This window comes from Capra hircus, chromosome 14 (assembly GCF_001704415.2).
Source record: "Capra hircus breed San Clemente chromosome 14, ASM170441v1, whole genome shotgun sequence".
Taxonomy (NCBI): Eukaryota; Metazoa; Chordata; class Mammalia; order Artiodactyla; family Bovidae; genus Capra; species Capra hircus.
Window position 1 is genome coordinate 15,221,018 of NC_030821.1, and position 16,126 is coordinate 15,237,143.

The 16,126-nt window shown below is 40.9% G+C and overlaps 1 protein-coding gene across 2 annotated transcripts in view; it reads left to right on the plus strand.

Moving 5' to 3' along the window:
- Positions 1 to 15,105, plus strand: part of CPQ (carboxypeptidase Q) — a 567,536-nt gene extending 552,431 nt beyond the window's left edge. For both annotated transcript variants that reach the window (XM_018058258.1, XM_018058257.1), the window contains exon 8: positions 14,563 to 15,105. In XM_018058258.1, coding sequence (XP_017913747.1) covers positions 14,563 to 14,726 — 164 coding nt within the window. In that variant the 3' untranslated portion in view covers positions 14,727 to 15,105. The remainder of the gene's footprint in view (positions 1 to 14,562) is intronic.

A 16,126-nucleotide genomic window follows, 5' to 3' on the forward strand; every position in this document is an offset into this window, starting at 1 on the left:
TGAAGCCCAAAAAGATAAAGTCTGACACTGTTTCCACTGTTTCCCCATCTATTTCCCATGAAGTGATGGGACCAGATGCCATGATCTTCGTTTTCTGAATGTTGAGATTTAAGCCAACTTTTTCACTCTCCTCTTTCACTTTCATCTAGGGACAATTTTAGCCTGGGTAGGGGCAGGCAGGAGAAGGGACATGGAGATCTACAGTGTAACTGGAAGGGCTAGTGTGGGTTCTCAAAACTGATTCCAATTCCCAGTAGTGACACCAATCCTCAGGTGGGCTGCCTTGAACAGTGAGAAAGACCCAGCTGCTCCTGTTCTTCGTCTCATAGCCGGTTAGATCCCTATGCATGGCAAAACATTCCCTTCAGTCCTACAGCAAGCGTAACCTTTTGATTGTCAGCATAGTTTTATCAAAGTTTCTTTGAGTGAGTAAAATACCCCCCTTCTCCTTTTCTGTAACTTTTTAAAAACCTATTTAAAGATTGTAAAAATAATACAACTCTTCCTTTTATGAAAACTATGACCTCTTTTTCCTGATAGACTATAGGGAAGTGCTTTAGTGCTTTAATATTAATAACAAACTTTTTTTTTAAGTAAGTTTTACAAATCCACCAACCTGGCCATGTGGCAGTGAGTATCACTAATCAGAGGTTTGTAGTTTCCCTTGCAGCCTCTCTCATGAATGGACATCTTCCTATTGACCTGTTGTCCTCCAAAACAGTAGTCATTTACAATGGCTGTCTCCAGCTGCCACATGTCCCCAGCATTCCTGCAATACCCCTGCCAGCCAGCCTTCCAGAATCATTCATATTCAGTACAGGAAGTAGGTCTACACATGTCCATGCAATACTCCCAACTTCTCTCATTCCTTTGTGTCTTCTTGCCAACAGAATGGAGGTGGCACGCAGAAACAAAGGTTTCTATCTACCAACGGCTGTCTTCCACTGCACATGCAGCTTTGTAACCTTTATATATCTGTACCCAGAAATCAAAATCTTTCCATTTGAACACAACTGTAGAAAACCAGGATGATTTTAAGACTTTCATTATAAACTCCACCCTGGCACCAATTTTTAGAGTCTTTCCAACTCTGAAGACCCATGTGCATTGAATATTCTCACAGTGTACTCTGTCAGAGACAGTTTTTACTGATGTTTTCTTAGGAGCATTGTTCTCAGGTATGGAGAGAACCGCAGAAAGGCATTTACGAGAGTCGCACTGACTCAGACAGGTGGGAGCTTTATTGACATCAGGCCATGAAAGAAGAATGGGCAATCATTTCTATATGGACAAAGGGGGATTAATAAATTAGGACTGACGAGTAAACACGAGTAAGATTCAAAATTACACCTCCCAGAAGAAGTGTCAATATTAGTTTGAGTTGCAAAACAAGGTAGATGCAGAGAGTGGTATTCTTTATAGCTACATATGGAAGCTGTGGCTACACATGCACAAATATAAAATTACAAACTCCAAGATAAGGAACCAATCATATATGAATGTGGTTGTACTTTTAAGGTTTCTAGGCAAGTGGTATTAAATTATAATTTTCTGAAGGGCAAAATCATGACTCATGGGGAAGGTATAAGGCAAGTCAGGAGAGAAATTAGGATATTAAGAGGTAGGTGGTAGATGCTGAAGACAAGTCCAATTTTATACACACACACATGCATACAAACACACACACACGTGTGTTTTTCTATATATAGAGAGAGACACATATTGATATATACACATACATTTACATTAATATGTGTGTGTCTGTGTATAAAATTTGCTTTTCTTTTCCCCCTAACAGTCTTCATAACTGGGGACCATACAGGGAGAAGGCAGAAGACCAGCCCTTATGTTGGTGACCACCTGGCCCGGTGCTTTTAGAGTAATCATGGATAAAATCATAGACGGGATCCATGAGTCACTGAACTTTGGAGAAGAAACATGAATGTGATTATTCCTTTAAGGTTTAAGGTTGTAGATGGGTGGTATTAACTTATAACTTTCTAAAAGGTAAAATCATGATTCACATGCAAATGAAAAATGAACGCATGTCATGTCCAAGATTTCATTCAATTCATTCATTAATATAAGAATCAGTAAGATATTCACACTAATTCAAAGAACATTTGAGAAACTGAGTGTGTGTGATTTAATAAATATTCACCTAAGATTCCCAAGTTCGATAAAAACTTGTTAACTGGTTAATGGTTTAGAGGCCAGTAAATTGTAACCTTCAGAACTAACTGTTCTATGGGACAGAAATAATTTTCAACTCTACTAGACTAAATATCTATGAGTTAACATAAAACATCACTAAGTCTGGGACCTTTAATCCATAGTAAGCAACGAGTCAAACTAAGTACATCGTCCTAGATAGGATGGACTTCGCGTGGACTTTGTCCCCGGATGACATTGGAAGTATACACTACCCACCTTTTTGCTTTATTTTCAAATTGTGGATAATTTCCATAACAGTGGTGAAAAGTAAAGGGGCATATTGAGTAGTACAGAATAGTGTTTAGATCTCAGCTTATACGTGAAATATCCCATGTTTTTGGTAACAAGAATCTTCTTGTCTTTCACCAAGGCAGCAAGTGAGAGGAGAATCCCCAGAAAATAGGATTTACTTAGCAAAATTACTATAGAGTCAGAGAATGCAGTCAGTATATATCTCTACTTTTGCCCCATTAGATGTTTAATAATTCATTCATTTATCCATTCAGTGATCCAACAAACAGTTACTGAGTGCTTACTACCTGCCAGGCATTGGGAATTAGAGTGAAAAAGACAAAGCCCTTGCTCTTACTTTCTAATGGGAAAGCCAGGCAGCAAATAATGAAATCATTATAAGACTAACATAGATTTAGGTAGTAGAAATTGCTATGAAACGTGAGGGGAAAGAAGCAGGGTAAGGGTGTAATGAATGATCAGAGGGGAACAGTGGGTTTTAGATGGGATGGTGTTTAGCTCCTGGGAGGACTGGCAGGCCCTGCAGGGTGTGGCCCAGCAGGAACAGAGGACGTAGTGTCAGGAGAGGTTCTGCCATCCATCTTCTGACGAGTAGTCCCAGGCTGCCTGCGCCCATTGTCGGAACGTGGTTGAGCCTTCACTCTAGCTCATGGCCCAAGATACCTCCAGCTTGAATTTCTATCTTCTTGTCATGAAGCAAAATAGGGATGGGGGACTAGTGCTGAGAGTGGAGCAAACCACACACGCACAGTTCTCCACCAGGGAAAATAAAAGCTCTTGCAGGTGTCCTGGGATAGGGCAGGGAGAGAAGGCGCAGGAAACTGGTTAGGAGCAGAGTGTTCAGGTCAGAGACACCTGGATTTGAATCCTGTCTCTATCACTTACTACCATGGAACTCCAGTTATTTAAGTCAATTTTCCATGTGTCAGTGAGGCATGATGGTCATTCCCTCATGGCGTCACTTGGAAAATTAAATGAAATAAACTCCAAAAAGCCCTAGACACACTGGAAGTCCTCAACAAATAGTATTGTTCCTGTCATTCCTGCAGTTTGGGAGAGCCTGTAGTGCTATCTTCATGTAGCAGTAATTAATTAGTCTTATTACAGCCATACAGTTCTCAGCGTTATGGGAAGACGAATCATTATCATAGAGTTTGCTACTGCTAAGTCGCTTCAGTCGTGTCTGACTCTGTGCGACCCCATAGACTGCAGCCCACCAGGCTCCCCTGTCCCTGGGATTCTCCACTCCAACACTGGAGTGGGTTGCCATTTCCTTCTCACAGAGGAACTGGAGGTCCTCCAGATATGTGGGTGTTGACCTTTGATCTGTGGTCAAAATTATCCTAGCCACCAATTCAAGTTTTCCAAAGAGATGGAAGGAGGAAGGTCTTAGTGACACTTGAAACCTTTTAGCACATGCTTGGAAATTCCTGGGTGAGAATTTAGAAAGTAAAATTATAATCCTTTTCATGGAGTTTTGATCTGGGATGTTTTTCCAGTTCTGCTCCTGTCCTGTCGTTTCCTTTGGTTTACTGTTCTTTTCTTTTGTAAGTTGCTTCTCCTCTGGAGTGCTAGGGGTTAGGAAGCTATTAATTACCTGCACCTCACTCTAATTTTCAATGAAATTTAATATAGTAAGGATAAAACTGCCCCCTTTGAAAAGAGAGATTAAATGTCTGCAAATTTCACAAATTGATTTTCTAATTGTTTTGGTAATAATGTTTCTTCATCTGATAATGTTGCTGAAAGAAATAATTTTAATTAAACTTTAAATGTAATTTTAAATTTTATCCAAGAGACTAACTATTCTTGCAGGGAATAAGTTAAGGCCATAACATTCTTCTCTAACCCCATAATTATTATGATCAGGAAATGTCTGTAATACATTACACTGTAATTAAATTGCACACCCCAGACTGTTCAAGATCTGTTTATAAAGGAGAAATGGATTTTCCACAGCTGCTTGCCTGTGAGTGCATCCTTCATGAAACACTGCGGCAGTCAATGTATGCCCGGAAGTAACAGACGAATTGAAACTCTGAAAGCTTTCAAATGCCTTTCAAAAACTTCTCATAACATGAATTGCTTAATTTGTGTACATGAAAACCCACTGATTACATATGAATGAGTCAACCTACGATAAGAGGGGGCCATGAGAATCTTTGTGTATTTACCACCCATCTCTTCAGAAATTAGCACGTATTCATTTAACCTTGTTCCAATATCCTGCCTGAACCACGGTCATTGATGGGATCGCTCTGTGAAGACTGGAATCTGCTGTGAGCAATGAGGGGCAGGTCAGGTATTACTTACAATATTCACTGGACCATCTTCACCCAGTCACACAGCTGGAAAAAATTTAGTGAGATGAAAGTTTACAGAAAGGGATTCAGAGAGGAAAGAGAAGTGGGGAGAGCCAGAGGAGAAGGGAAAATATTCCAAACCCGGGTCAAGGCGGGGTCACATAGAATAGACCTCACAGCCCAACTGGTTCCTCTTGAAGAATGATCATCAGGCTTCCCTGGTGGCTCTTGATAGAAGCCTCCTGCCAATGCAGAAGACATGGGTTTGATTCCTGGACCGGGAAGATCCCACATGCCACAAAGCACCTAAGCCCATGAGCCACAACTGCTGAGTCTGTGCTCTAGAGTCCAGGAGCCAGCATTACGAAGCCTGTGCACCCTAGAGCTCATGCTCTGCAACAAGAGAAGCCACCACAATGAGGAGCCCGCGCATCACAGCTGGGGAGGAGCACATCCTGCCTCAGCCCCGCTTTGCTGCAACTAGAGGAAAGCCCACCCAGCAACAAAGACCCAGTGCAGCCAAAACTAAGTAAATAAAAATTTTAAAAAACACATCAGAACCTTGTCAGAACCTTGATTTATTAAATGAGAGATTTAAATCCTTCAAGTTATATTTAATCGGTCATGCTATTGTGGATATGTTGGGTCAAACTTGTGGACACACAATACCTATAACAAAGTATTAACTGAGTGCCTAGTCATCCTCACCAGCATCTTGAACTTGGGTATCATCAGCCCTGATTCATTCATGAATGAGGAAAACTGAGGCTGGGTGGCCTTGTGTGATTTGCCTGAATTCACCCAAGTTTAAATTTGAACCCAGTCATACCTGATGCTAACCCCTATGTTCTCTCAGCTGTATCTCCCTGTCTAGGTCCAGTTCCTTGACTGAGAAGCTCAAGGACATATCTTCACATCCTTAAATTCCAAACTTCCATTAGAACTAACTTCCTAAAGGTGAACTGCCCTGAGCCTGCTGTAGTTTATTTCCAAGGGGTGAATGTTGGCCTTCAGAGAAGACTCCTTCCTACCAGCTTTCTATTTCTAAAAACCATATACAATGGAATATTACTCAGACTTAAAAAGAAATGCACTTGAGTCAGTTCTAGTGAAGTGGATGAACCTACACAGGGTGAAGTCAGAAAGAGAAAAACAAATATTATATATTAACTCATAATATACGGAATCTAGAAAGATGGTACTGATGAATCTATTTGGAGGGCAGCAATGCAGACAAAGACATAGAGACTAGACGAATGGACATGGAGCGGGGGGAGGAAGAAGAGGGTGGGATACATGGAGAGAGTAAAATGGAAACATATATGTTACCATATGTAAAATAGATAGCCAATGCGAATTTGCTGTGTGACTCAGGGGATTCAGAGCGGGGCTCTGCAACAGCCTAGAGGGGTGGGATGGGGAGGGTAGTGGCAGGGAGGTTCCAGAGGGAGGGGACAGGTGTACCTATGGCTGATTCATGTTGATGTTTGGCAGAAACCAACACAATCGTTTGTTCAGTACCTCCGTCATGTCCAACTCTGTGTCCACGGACTGCAGCACGCCAAGCTTCCCTGTCCATCACCATCTCCCAGAGCTTGCTCAAACTCATGTCCATTGAGTCGGTGATGCCATCCAACCATCTCATCCTCTGTCGTTCCCTTCTCCTCCTGCCTTCAATCTTTCCCAGCATTAGAGTCTTTTCCAATGAGTCGGCTCCTTGTATCAGGTGGCCAAAGTATTAAAGGTTCAGCTTCAACATCAGTCCTTCCAGTGAATATTCAGGACTGATTTCCTCTAGGATTGACTGGTTGGATCTCCTTGCAGTTCAAGGGTCTCTCAAGAGTCTTCTCCAACACCATAGTTCAAAAGCATCAATTCTTCGGTGCTCAGCCTTCTTTATGGTCCAACTCTCACATCCATACATGACTACAGGAAAAGCCATATCTTTGACTATATGGACCTTGTTGGCACAGTAATGTCTTTGCTTTTTAATATGCTGTCTAGGTTTATCACAGATTTTCTTCCAAGGAGCAGGCTGCAGTCACTGTCCACAGTGATTTTGGAGCCCGAGAAAATAAAATCTATCACTGTTTCCATTGTTTCAATTATCCTTCAGCTAAAAATGAATCTAATTGTAAAAAAAAAATCATTTTTTAAAAAAAAGAAAAAAAAATTTGATGATTCCCTGTTCAGAACTCACATACCTGTCAAAGACACTGTGCCATTTACCCCTAAGGATAGTTAAGATTTCCCCCGTTGCCCCCACCCTGTATTGTCAGGTGCTCTCAGAAACTGAAATGCAGGCTGTCCCTCCGTGCTGGTCTTTCCGAGCAGTGGCTGTCACTGATAAAACGTCTCCTTGGAACCACAGAGACAAAGCTGCAAGGCTGCCAGCAGGCCAGCTCTCATATCTCCTGTGGTTATCAGTGTTCTCATTGGTGGTACCAGATCTTCTGGAACTGTTTCAGCTTTGTAAAATGTTCATGGGAATGTCGATGGTCTCTGAGGAAATGCTTTCCTTAAGTCACCAGTTTCTAAAGGGAGGCAGCCAAGTTCCCAGCCATCTGGCAGTCAGTTTCTTTCAGTCTGAGACAGAAATGGAATTTCAGAGGGCATGCACAAATATTTCTTGCATCTATTTTTTCAGTAAGGAATTTGGAGCCTTAGTCTGTCACCCACCATGCCGAGTCTTTAGGAAACTAAATGGGAGCAAACCAGCCCTGAGCGAGCCGTACTCTGCCTGTTGGAGTTAAATGTCCTTTCCTGTTTCTGCAGGCTCACAATTGTGACTGACCTATCTAGCTTCAGTGACTTCCATTCTGTGAAATCCTTGATGCCCTCCTTAACACATCCATGAATAAGACATCCACCCCAAGTTAACTGGGATCCAGAGAGCATGTGCTTCTTACCAGCTTTAACTAGATCCAGAATGTCATGATTTCTGTTAAACTGCTTCTTTTTCCTACCAGAGTAAACACACTGATTTGTCTCTCCTGGGTTGTGCTGTGAGTTCATGGCACAAGTTGTCTTCTAGTTTAAAAATGGACTGCTGCCCTTTTCACTGTTTGGGGGTTTGGCTATCTTTGTCCACACGTTGGTCAGAGAATTTCAGAGGCTGGGGTATCATTTTCTGGCCCTGATCTTTGTCACTTGTCCCCCAAACTGTACCTCCTCCCCAGCCGTCTCCTCATCACCACAGTCGTTCACGCAGTTCCAGCTCCACATTTTTCTGGGATGTCTCCCTAAGGTGCAGCTCCAGTCTCCCCATCTTCTTGCCCCTTGGCCCCCACAGTGGCTCCCCATTTAAGGACTACATTCAGTCTATTTTCAGCCTTATTTAGGACTTTTCATGGATGAATCAGTTGCCAGCTTTATCTGCCTGAAATTAACCCACATCACCCAAACTGGAATGCTCCCGTGTTCTGTTCACCTCTCTGCTGACATCCTAAGTGGTTGGGCTAGATACTCTTTCACTACTCTGTATCAGTCCTCACCTTTCTCTACCTGATACTGTGCCCTGGGAGGCGAACTCTTACGGACTACCCTCTGGCTTATGATTGGGTTTGGCCAAGGGAGCCCAGTCGGCTATGAGAGGCACCAGCGGGGACTAATTCGCTGGCTTCTTTAGACCCGCGCAGCTCCTCTGGTGGCCCTCTCCAGCAGATGGAACCGTAGCTATTGCTGCTTTCTTCTGTGCCTCTGAGGCTGAGAGGTGGTGATGGCCTTCCTTGCAGCTCCTTTAGCATCCCTTACTAGTTTCATTTAACCCTGACCACTCTTTGTAAATAATCCTTTCATTAAATTTTCCCAGTTTTCTCCTTGGAGTGTCCCATCTGTTTCCTACAAAGGCTCTAACTGTCACAGCACCCTCAAGCCTCAGTTCACGTATAAAATTTGCTGATTTCATTCATTCGCTTTGCAAATATACATTCATCATCTATTTGCTGTTACATTTTAGGCTTTTTGTGGTTGTTCAGTTGCTAAGTCGTGTCCAACTCTTTGCGAGCCCATGGACTGAAGCCCGCCAGGCCTGCCTGTCCCTCACTATCTCCCGAAGTCTGCCCAAGTTCATGTCCATTGAGTCGGTGATGCCATCCAACCATCTCACCTTCTGCCGACCCCTTCTCCTGTCGCCTTCAATCTTTCCCAGCAATGAGGTCTGTTCCAGTGAGTCAGCAGTTCACATCAGGTGGCCAAAGTATTGGAGCTTCAGCTTCAGCTGGTGACAGAGTAGAGAACAAAACAGCGTTCTTGCCTTCAGGGAACTTACAATATAGTGGAGAAAACAAACATGAAACAGGCAATTCTAAGAAAGAATGGTGAAGATTCCAACAGAAGAAGTACGGAGAGCACACAGCAAGGGTACCTAACATAGGGCTCAGGAAAGGTCATTCAACTACTCGAAGTATCCACTGTTTTTTGTCCTTCCGCCACAGCATTCAGTACATTCTGATTGTGTTGTTATTACTTGTGGACACATTTTTGCTGCCTCTACTGCAGAAGAAGCTTTTGAGAGCAGAGACTGTCTTTCTCACCTTTATATCTTAGCCCACTGCTAGAATGTTGTAGGAACTCAAGTACTTGTCCAGTTGAATTGGATAGAACCTTCTGAACACTTATGAACCTCAGCTCCAGCCCACACACTGAAGGGTGTACATCATTAGGCTGGATAATGGTGAGACTCCGCCCTTTCAAAGCTGTTTGAGAAACAGAAAAGATGTTTTATTAGCTTAGAAAGCAAAAAATCACTGAACAGGAAGAAACCTCCTCAACACTGGTGAAGGGTTCAATAGGTGTTATCAGCTTAATACACCCTGTTTTGGATATTTGCCGACAGGTATTGGAATCTTTAATTGTCAGAGTTGAGAGCTGAGCTTTCTTTTATGTATTTACTTTGCTTCAGTGGCTTGTGTTATGTTTGATAGCATCATAGTTGAACTCAGTGTGAAATACGAATGAATACAGAGAAATTCGTATCTTACTCCAGAGCACGGAGTTTGGGAAGATAAGTACAGGAAAACCTTGGTACAAAGTTTTTAAAACTTGGGTTGGTGGAAGAAAAACCTGGATAGCATTCTGAGGCAATAGAGGGCTCAAGAACAATGAGACTGTCCACTGCACAGACCAGGAAGGAGAGGAATGGGAGAAGAGAATGATGGCCACATGGTAGACCAGAAGCTCCTAGACACATCACGCCACCCCCGCCCCCCCCAAAAAAATAATTGTTGGGTAAAATGATGACTATCTTCCTATAATACATGGCTTAGTAAGGCAAAGTAAGGGAATTCCTCAGAGGTGAAAGATGAAGTGAGAATCTGTAAGAAGTGAGTAAACTCCAGAGCCTTTGTCTGAGGGTATCTTTGCCCATCCTTATTCTCCTAGAGCATGAATTTTAAAGAGCAGTGAGTGCTTCTGGGACAGGAGACAAAACTTAGGATCCTAGTGTCCTTTATTGATTAACCTTAGATAAATATGTAAGCTATTGAGATATCAATCATTTGAGATCTCCAGTGAGAGAACTGATATAAAGTGTGTAACTTCCAAACAAGAAGAGTTGGGGAGGTGGCAGAGGAATAATAGGAGGGGAAAAAAAATTTACACAAGGAGAGCAAGAAAGGAAAGGAAAAAACAACAGAAAACAAATAAACAAATAGAAAGCAAACATTGAGATGGTATAAATGAGTCCAAGTTAACAATAATCGGAATCTACATTAATGAATTATAACCTCCAGTTAAAACCAAAGATTATTAGACTAGTTTTTAAAATTGAACTTTATTCATAAGAGAATTCCCTAAAAATATAAGGACAGAGGCAGACTGCAAATAAATTGATGGGAAAAGGCACAAAAAGAATGAGGTAAGGAAACGAGGTTGTTATTAAATATTAGGAAAACTAGACTTCAAGACAAAAAGCATTACTACAAATGGCAAGGATGACCACATATTAATAAAGATGTTCAATTTATTAATATCAAAAAGATGTGATTCCAAGTTTCTGTGCTCCTACATGCATAAACTTTCAGTCCAGTTCAGTTCAGTTGCTCAGTCGTGTCCAACTCTTTGCAACCCATTGAATCACAGCACACCAGGCCTCCCTGTCCATCACCAACACCCAGAGTTCACTCAGACTCATGTCCATCGAGTCAGTGATGCCATCCAGACATCTCATCCTCTGTCATCCCCTTCTCCTCCTGCCCCCAATCCCTCCCAGCATCAGACTCTTCCAATGAGTCAACTCTTCGCATGAGGTGGCCAAAGTACTGGAGTTTCAGCTTTAGCATCATTCCCTCCAAAGAAATCCCAGGGTTGGTCTCCTTCAGAATGGACTGGTTGGATCTCCTTGCAGTCCAAGGGACTCTCAAGAGTCTTCTCCAACACCACAGTTCAAAAGCATCAATTCTTCAGCGCTCAGCCTTCTTCACAGTCCAACTCTCACATCCGTACATGACCACATGAAAAACCATAGCCTTGACTAGATGGAACTTAGTCCGCAAAGTAATATCTCTGCTTTTGAATATGCTATCTAGGTTGGTCATAACTTTTCTTCCAAGGAGTAAGCATCTTTTAATTTCATGGCTGCGATCACCATCTGCAGTGATTTTGGAGCCCCCAAAAATAAAGTCTAACACTGTTTCCACTGTTTCCCATCTATTTCCCATGAAGTGATGGGACCAGATGCCATGATCTTCGTTTTCTGAATGTTGAGCTTTAAGCCAACTTTTTCACTCTCCTCTTTCACTTTCATCAAGAGGCTTTTTAGTTCCTCTTCACTTTCTGCCATAAGGGTGGTGTCATCTGCATATCTGAGGTTATTGATATTTCTCCCAGCAATCTTGATTCCAGCTTGTGTTTCTTCCAGTCCAGCATTTTTCATGATGTACTCTGCATAGAAGTTAAATAAGCAGGGTGACAATATACAACCTTGACGTACTCCTTTTCCTATTTGGAACCAGTCTGTGGTTCCATGTCCAGTTCTAACTGTTGCTTCCTGACCTGCATATAGGTTTCTCAAGAGGCAGGTCAGGTGGTCTGGTATTCTCATCTCTTGAAGAATTTTCCACAGTTTATTGTGATCCACACAGTCAAAGGCTTTGGCATAGTCAATAAAGCAGAAATAGATGTTTTTCTGGAACTCTCTTGCTTTTTCCATGATCCAGCAGATGCTGGCAATTTGATCTCTGGTTCTAAAACCAGCTTGAACATCTGGAAGTTCACAGTTCACATAGTGCTTAAGCCTGGCTTGGAGAATTTTGATCATTCCTTTACTAGCATGTGAGATGAGTGCAATTGTGCGGTAGTTTGAGCATTCTTTGGCATTGCCTTTCTTTGGGATTGGAATGAAAACTGACCTTTTCCAGTCCTGTGGCCACTGCTGAGTTTTCCAAATTTGCTGGCATATTGAGTGCAGCACTTTCACAGCATCATCTTTTAGAATTTGAAATAGCTCACTGGAATTCCATCACCTCCACTAGCTTTGTTCATAATGATGCTTCCTAGGGCCCACTTGACTTCACATTCCAGGATGTCTGGCTCTAGGTGAGTGATCACACCATTGTGATTATCTTGGTCGTGAAGATCATTTTTGTACAGTTCTTCTGTGTATTCTTGCCACCTCTTCTAATATCTTCTGCTTCTATTAGGTCCATACCATTTCTGTCCTTTATCGAGCCCATCTTTGCATGAAATGTTCCCTTGGTATCTCTAATTTTCTTGAAGAGATCTCTAGTCTTTCCCATTCTATTGTTTTCCTCTATTTCTTTGCATTGATCGCTGAGGAAGGCTTTCTTATCTCTCCTTGCTATTCTTTGGAACTCTGCATTCATATGCTTATATCTTTCCTTTTCTCCTTTGCAAAATCAATTCTGATTCTAAGTGGATGAAAAATTTAAAAATGAAAAGCAAAACTTTAAAAGTTTTAGACTAGGACCCTAGGAACTATTTTTTGTGATATAAAGGTAAGGAAGGATTTCTTAAACAACAGAAAAAAGTAAAAATCATAAAGGAAAGTGTTCATAAATTCAACTATATTAAGAGTAAGAGCATCTAGTCATCTAAATGCATGCTAAACAGAATGAAAAGAGTCACAAGCTGGGAAATGATTTATATAAACTGACCACCAACAAAAGGTTAGTATCTAAAATATATCAAGAACTCCTACAAACCAATAAGAAAAGGCAAATCGATTGAAAATAGGCAAGGGGCATGAACAGGCATTTCATGGAAAAGAAATGACCAAAAAAATGCATATATGAAAACATAATCTCATTAATAATTTTAAAAATTAAAATCATATGAGATAATATTTCACATCCACTAGATAAGCAGAAACTAACAACACTGAGTGCTAAAGAAGATGTGAAGCAAGAGGAAGACTCATATACTAACAATGGGAGGATAAACCGAAAAGGAATACATTTTGGAGATACATGATGAAATTAAACATACGCATGCTCTCTAGCCCAAGAATTCCACCCCTATGTTTAGAGCCTGGAGGGTGTTGATTATATTTATTTGGAAAAACTATGAAGAAAAGCAAGTAGTGGCTAACACACAGCAGAACAGGATAGTGGGTCCCTCTGGAGAGAGGAAGGATCCATGGGGTTGTGAGAAGGAGCTCATAAAATGGGCTTATAGGTAATGGTGATGCCTTTTTTGCATTGAATCATGGGCATATGTGAACTTTTATATTGTCACCCTTTATAATATACATTTTTGTTCTATACAATCTTATGTATGTATGGTATATATTTTAATAAAATGGTAAGTAAATAAATAATTAGGCCTGAGGCAAAAGAACCTGCAGATTGGGCCCAGTAGGTTTTGAAGGATGACTAGGAGGTGTGAAGATTCCCTGAGGCTCTGATACATAACTAAACTAGATGAACGCCTCACTAGAGTGAGAAAGTGAAAGTCGCTCAGCTGTCTCCGACTCTTTGTGACCCCATGGACTATATGGTCCATGGAATTCTCCAGGCCAGAGTATTGGAGTAGGTAGCCTTTCCCTTCTCCAGGGGATCTTCGCAACCCAGGGATCAAACCCAGGTCTCCCGCATTGTAGGCAGATTCTTTACCAGCTGAGCCACCATTCCCTGAGGCTCTGATCCATGACCAAACTAGAAAAAGACCTCACTGGAGTAAGAAGAAAGTTCTTAAGGGTGGTAGAGACTCCTGTTGGTGGGGCTTGCTGGGAAATTTCATGGGAAGTGACTGAATGACTTGAGAAAAAAAATCTTGAGCAAAGGAGTACTGACTTTCTTTGGTATCCAGGAATGTACATAATTTGCACTCTGCTGATACAAAAAAAAATACATATATTGTCCTTTTATAAATAGAGGGGACATTTGCATCACTTGCTTTTCAAATAAAGTTTATTTTCCTTCCCATAGCAGGAAGTTCAGAATTAGGCAATGTAGAGCTTACTCGGTGGGCTTGCAATATTTTCTAAACCCAGTGTCTTTCTGTGTTTCCACCTTGCCATTTTTAGTGTGGAGGCTTTTTGCCCCCTGCAGTTCTAAACTTCTCATCTCTTTTAATTCAGCACGAGGGCATTTCCTGACTCTTGTCAACCAAGTTAAGGCTTTCCTAGAACTCTCCGATGCCTGCCACTCATATCAGAGTTGTCAGAATGATGCCATATTGCCATTTCCTGCTGCAAGGGAGGCTGGGAATGTCATCATTTTGCCATCACAGCCTGTCCAATAGGAGCAAGGAAGAGGGCCAGTGGTATCTGAACAGCTATTCAGCAATGTCTGTCAAAATACTTCATTAAGAGTTCTTCCTCTTTTCTCCCCAGGAGCCAGTCTGCTTGATGACCTGTATAAATATTTCTCCTTCCATCACTCCCATGGAGACACCATGACCGTCATGGATCCAAAGCAGATGAATGTTGCTGCCGCTGTTTGGGCCGTCGTCTCTTACGTCGTTGCAGACTTGGAAGAAATGCTGCCCAGGTCTTAGCCAGAAAAAGAGAGAGGGCACTTTTGTCCTTTCTGGCCAGGAATCCTGGGTCTGCAGCTTTAGGAAGCTCCTCTTCACCCGACAACTTTATTAATCATTTACAAAGCACAACAATTTTTCTTAATTTCTGACATTATCTTTCTTGATACTTTCCAAATTCTGTTTTCCTAGTGTAAAGAATAATCCCACATAGAATCAAATCAAATCCCACCCCCACATAGAATCAATATATGGTAGAGATCCCAGTGGGGGCATTTCTTTATACCACTTACTAAAAATATTGTTTCTATTTCAGAAGTAAATACTGGATAAAGCTTTGGAAGACCTCTGGCTTTTATGCATGTATTTATGAACATTAAATCAAATATAGTGACACCAATTTTTTGTTCTAAGTTATTCATTGAAAGGTAGAGGAATACACAATTGTAGTATGGTTTTAATTGGACATATGCAGGCATCTGACTTTCTAATTTATATACTTTGATATTATTAGAATTTTTTAATGAGGTATGAAATTTTTTAATTAATAGAAAAAAATGTTACCACTTGAGGAAAAAATCAAGTATGTACAATCCAATTTCCTTATTAAAGATCTACCATGAGCAAATGATAATATTATTTTACATTTATGTTTTACATATTTCATATAATATATCTATGAAGTTGGAGCTTATTCATATTTTGCTGATAACAAAACTGAGGCTCATAGAGGAAGACTCTGTGCTACCACTACAGAGTGTATGGGTTCAACCCCTGGTCAGGGAACTAAGATCCCATATGCAGTACAGCGTGGTCAAAAAGAAAAAATATTGAGGCTCATAGAAGCTAAATCATATTCAAAGAGCAAAACACTTATCCTCATCTAGTCTGAGAATAATCTCTACTATTCTTTCACACACAATGTCCAATATTCAATTTTAAAAATTATAAGACACACCCCAAAATACAAGAAAAACTCAATTTGTTCATAAATTGTCAAGAGTTAAAGCAATTAAGAAAACCAGACAAAGCAGCATCATATTTCCAGATATTGGAAATATCAGAGAGCAACATTAACATAACTATGGTTAATATGTTAAAAATCTAGTAGGAAAATGGGACTATATACATGAACAGAAGGAGAATTTCAACAGAAATATGAAAACTATAAAACAGCATCAAATGCAAATACTAAAATAAAATATACAACATCAGAGATGGGTAATTTCCTTTTTGGGCTCATCAGCAGACTGGGTAAGGCTGAGAAAAGAATCAATGACCTTGACAATAGGTCAATAAAAATTGTCCAAACTAAAACACGAAGAGAAGGAAAAGTGAAGGAAAGCAAACACCAGAATGAATCACCCCAGAGTGTGATCTAATATGTATATGGCCTCATATACATGTAATTTGTTATCAAA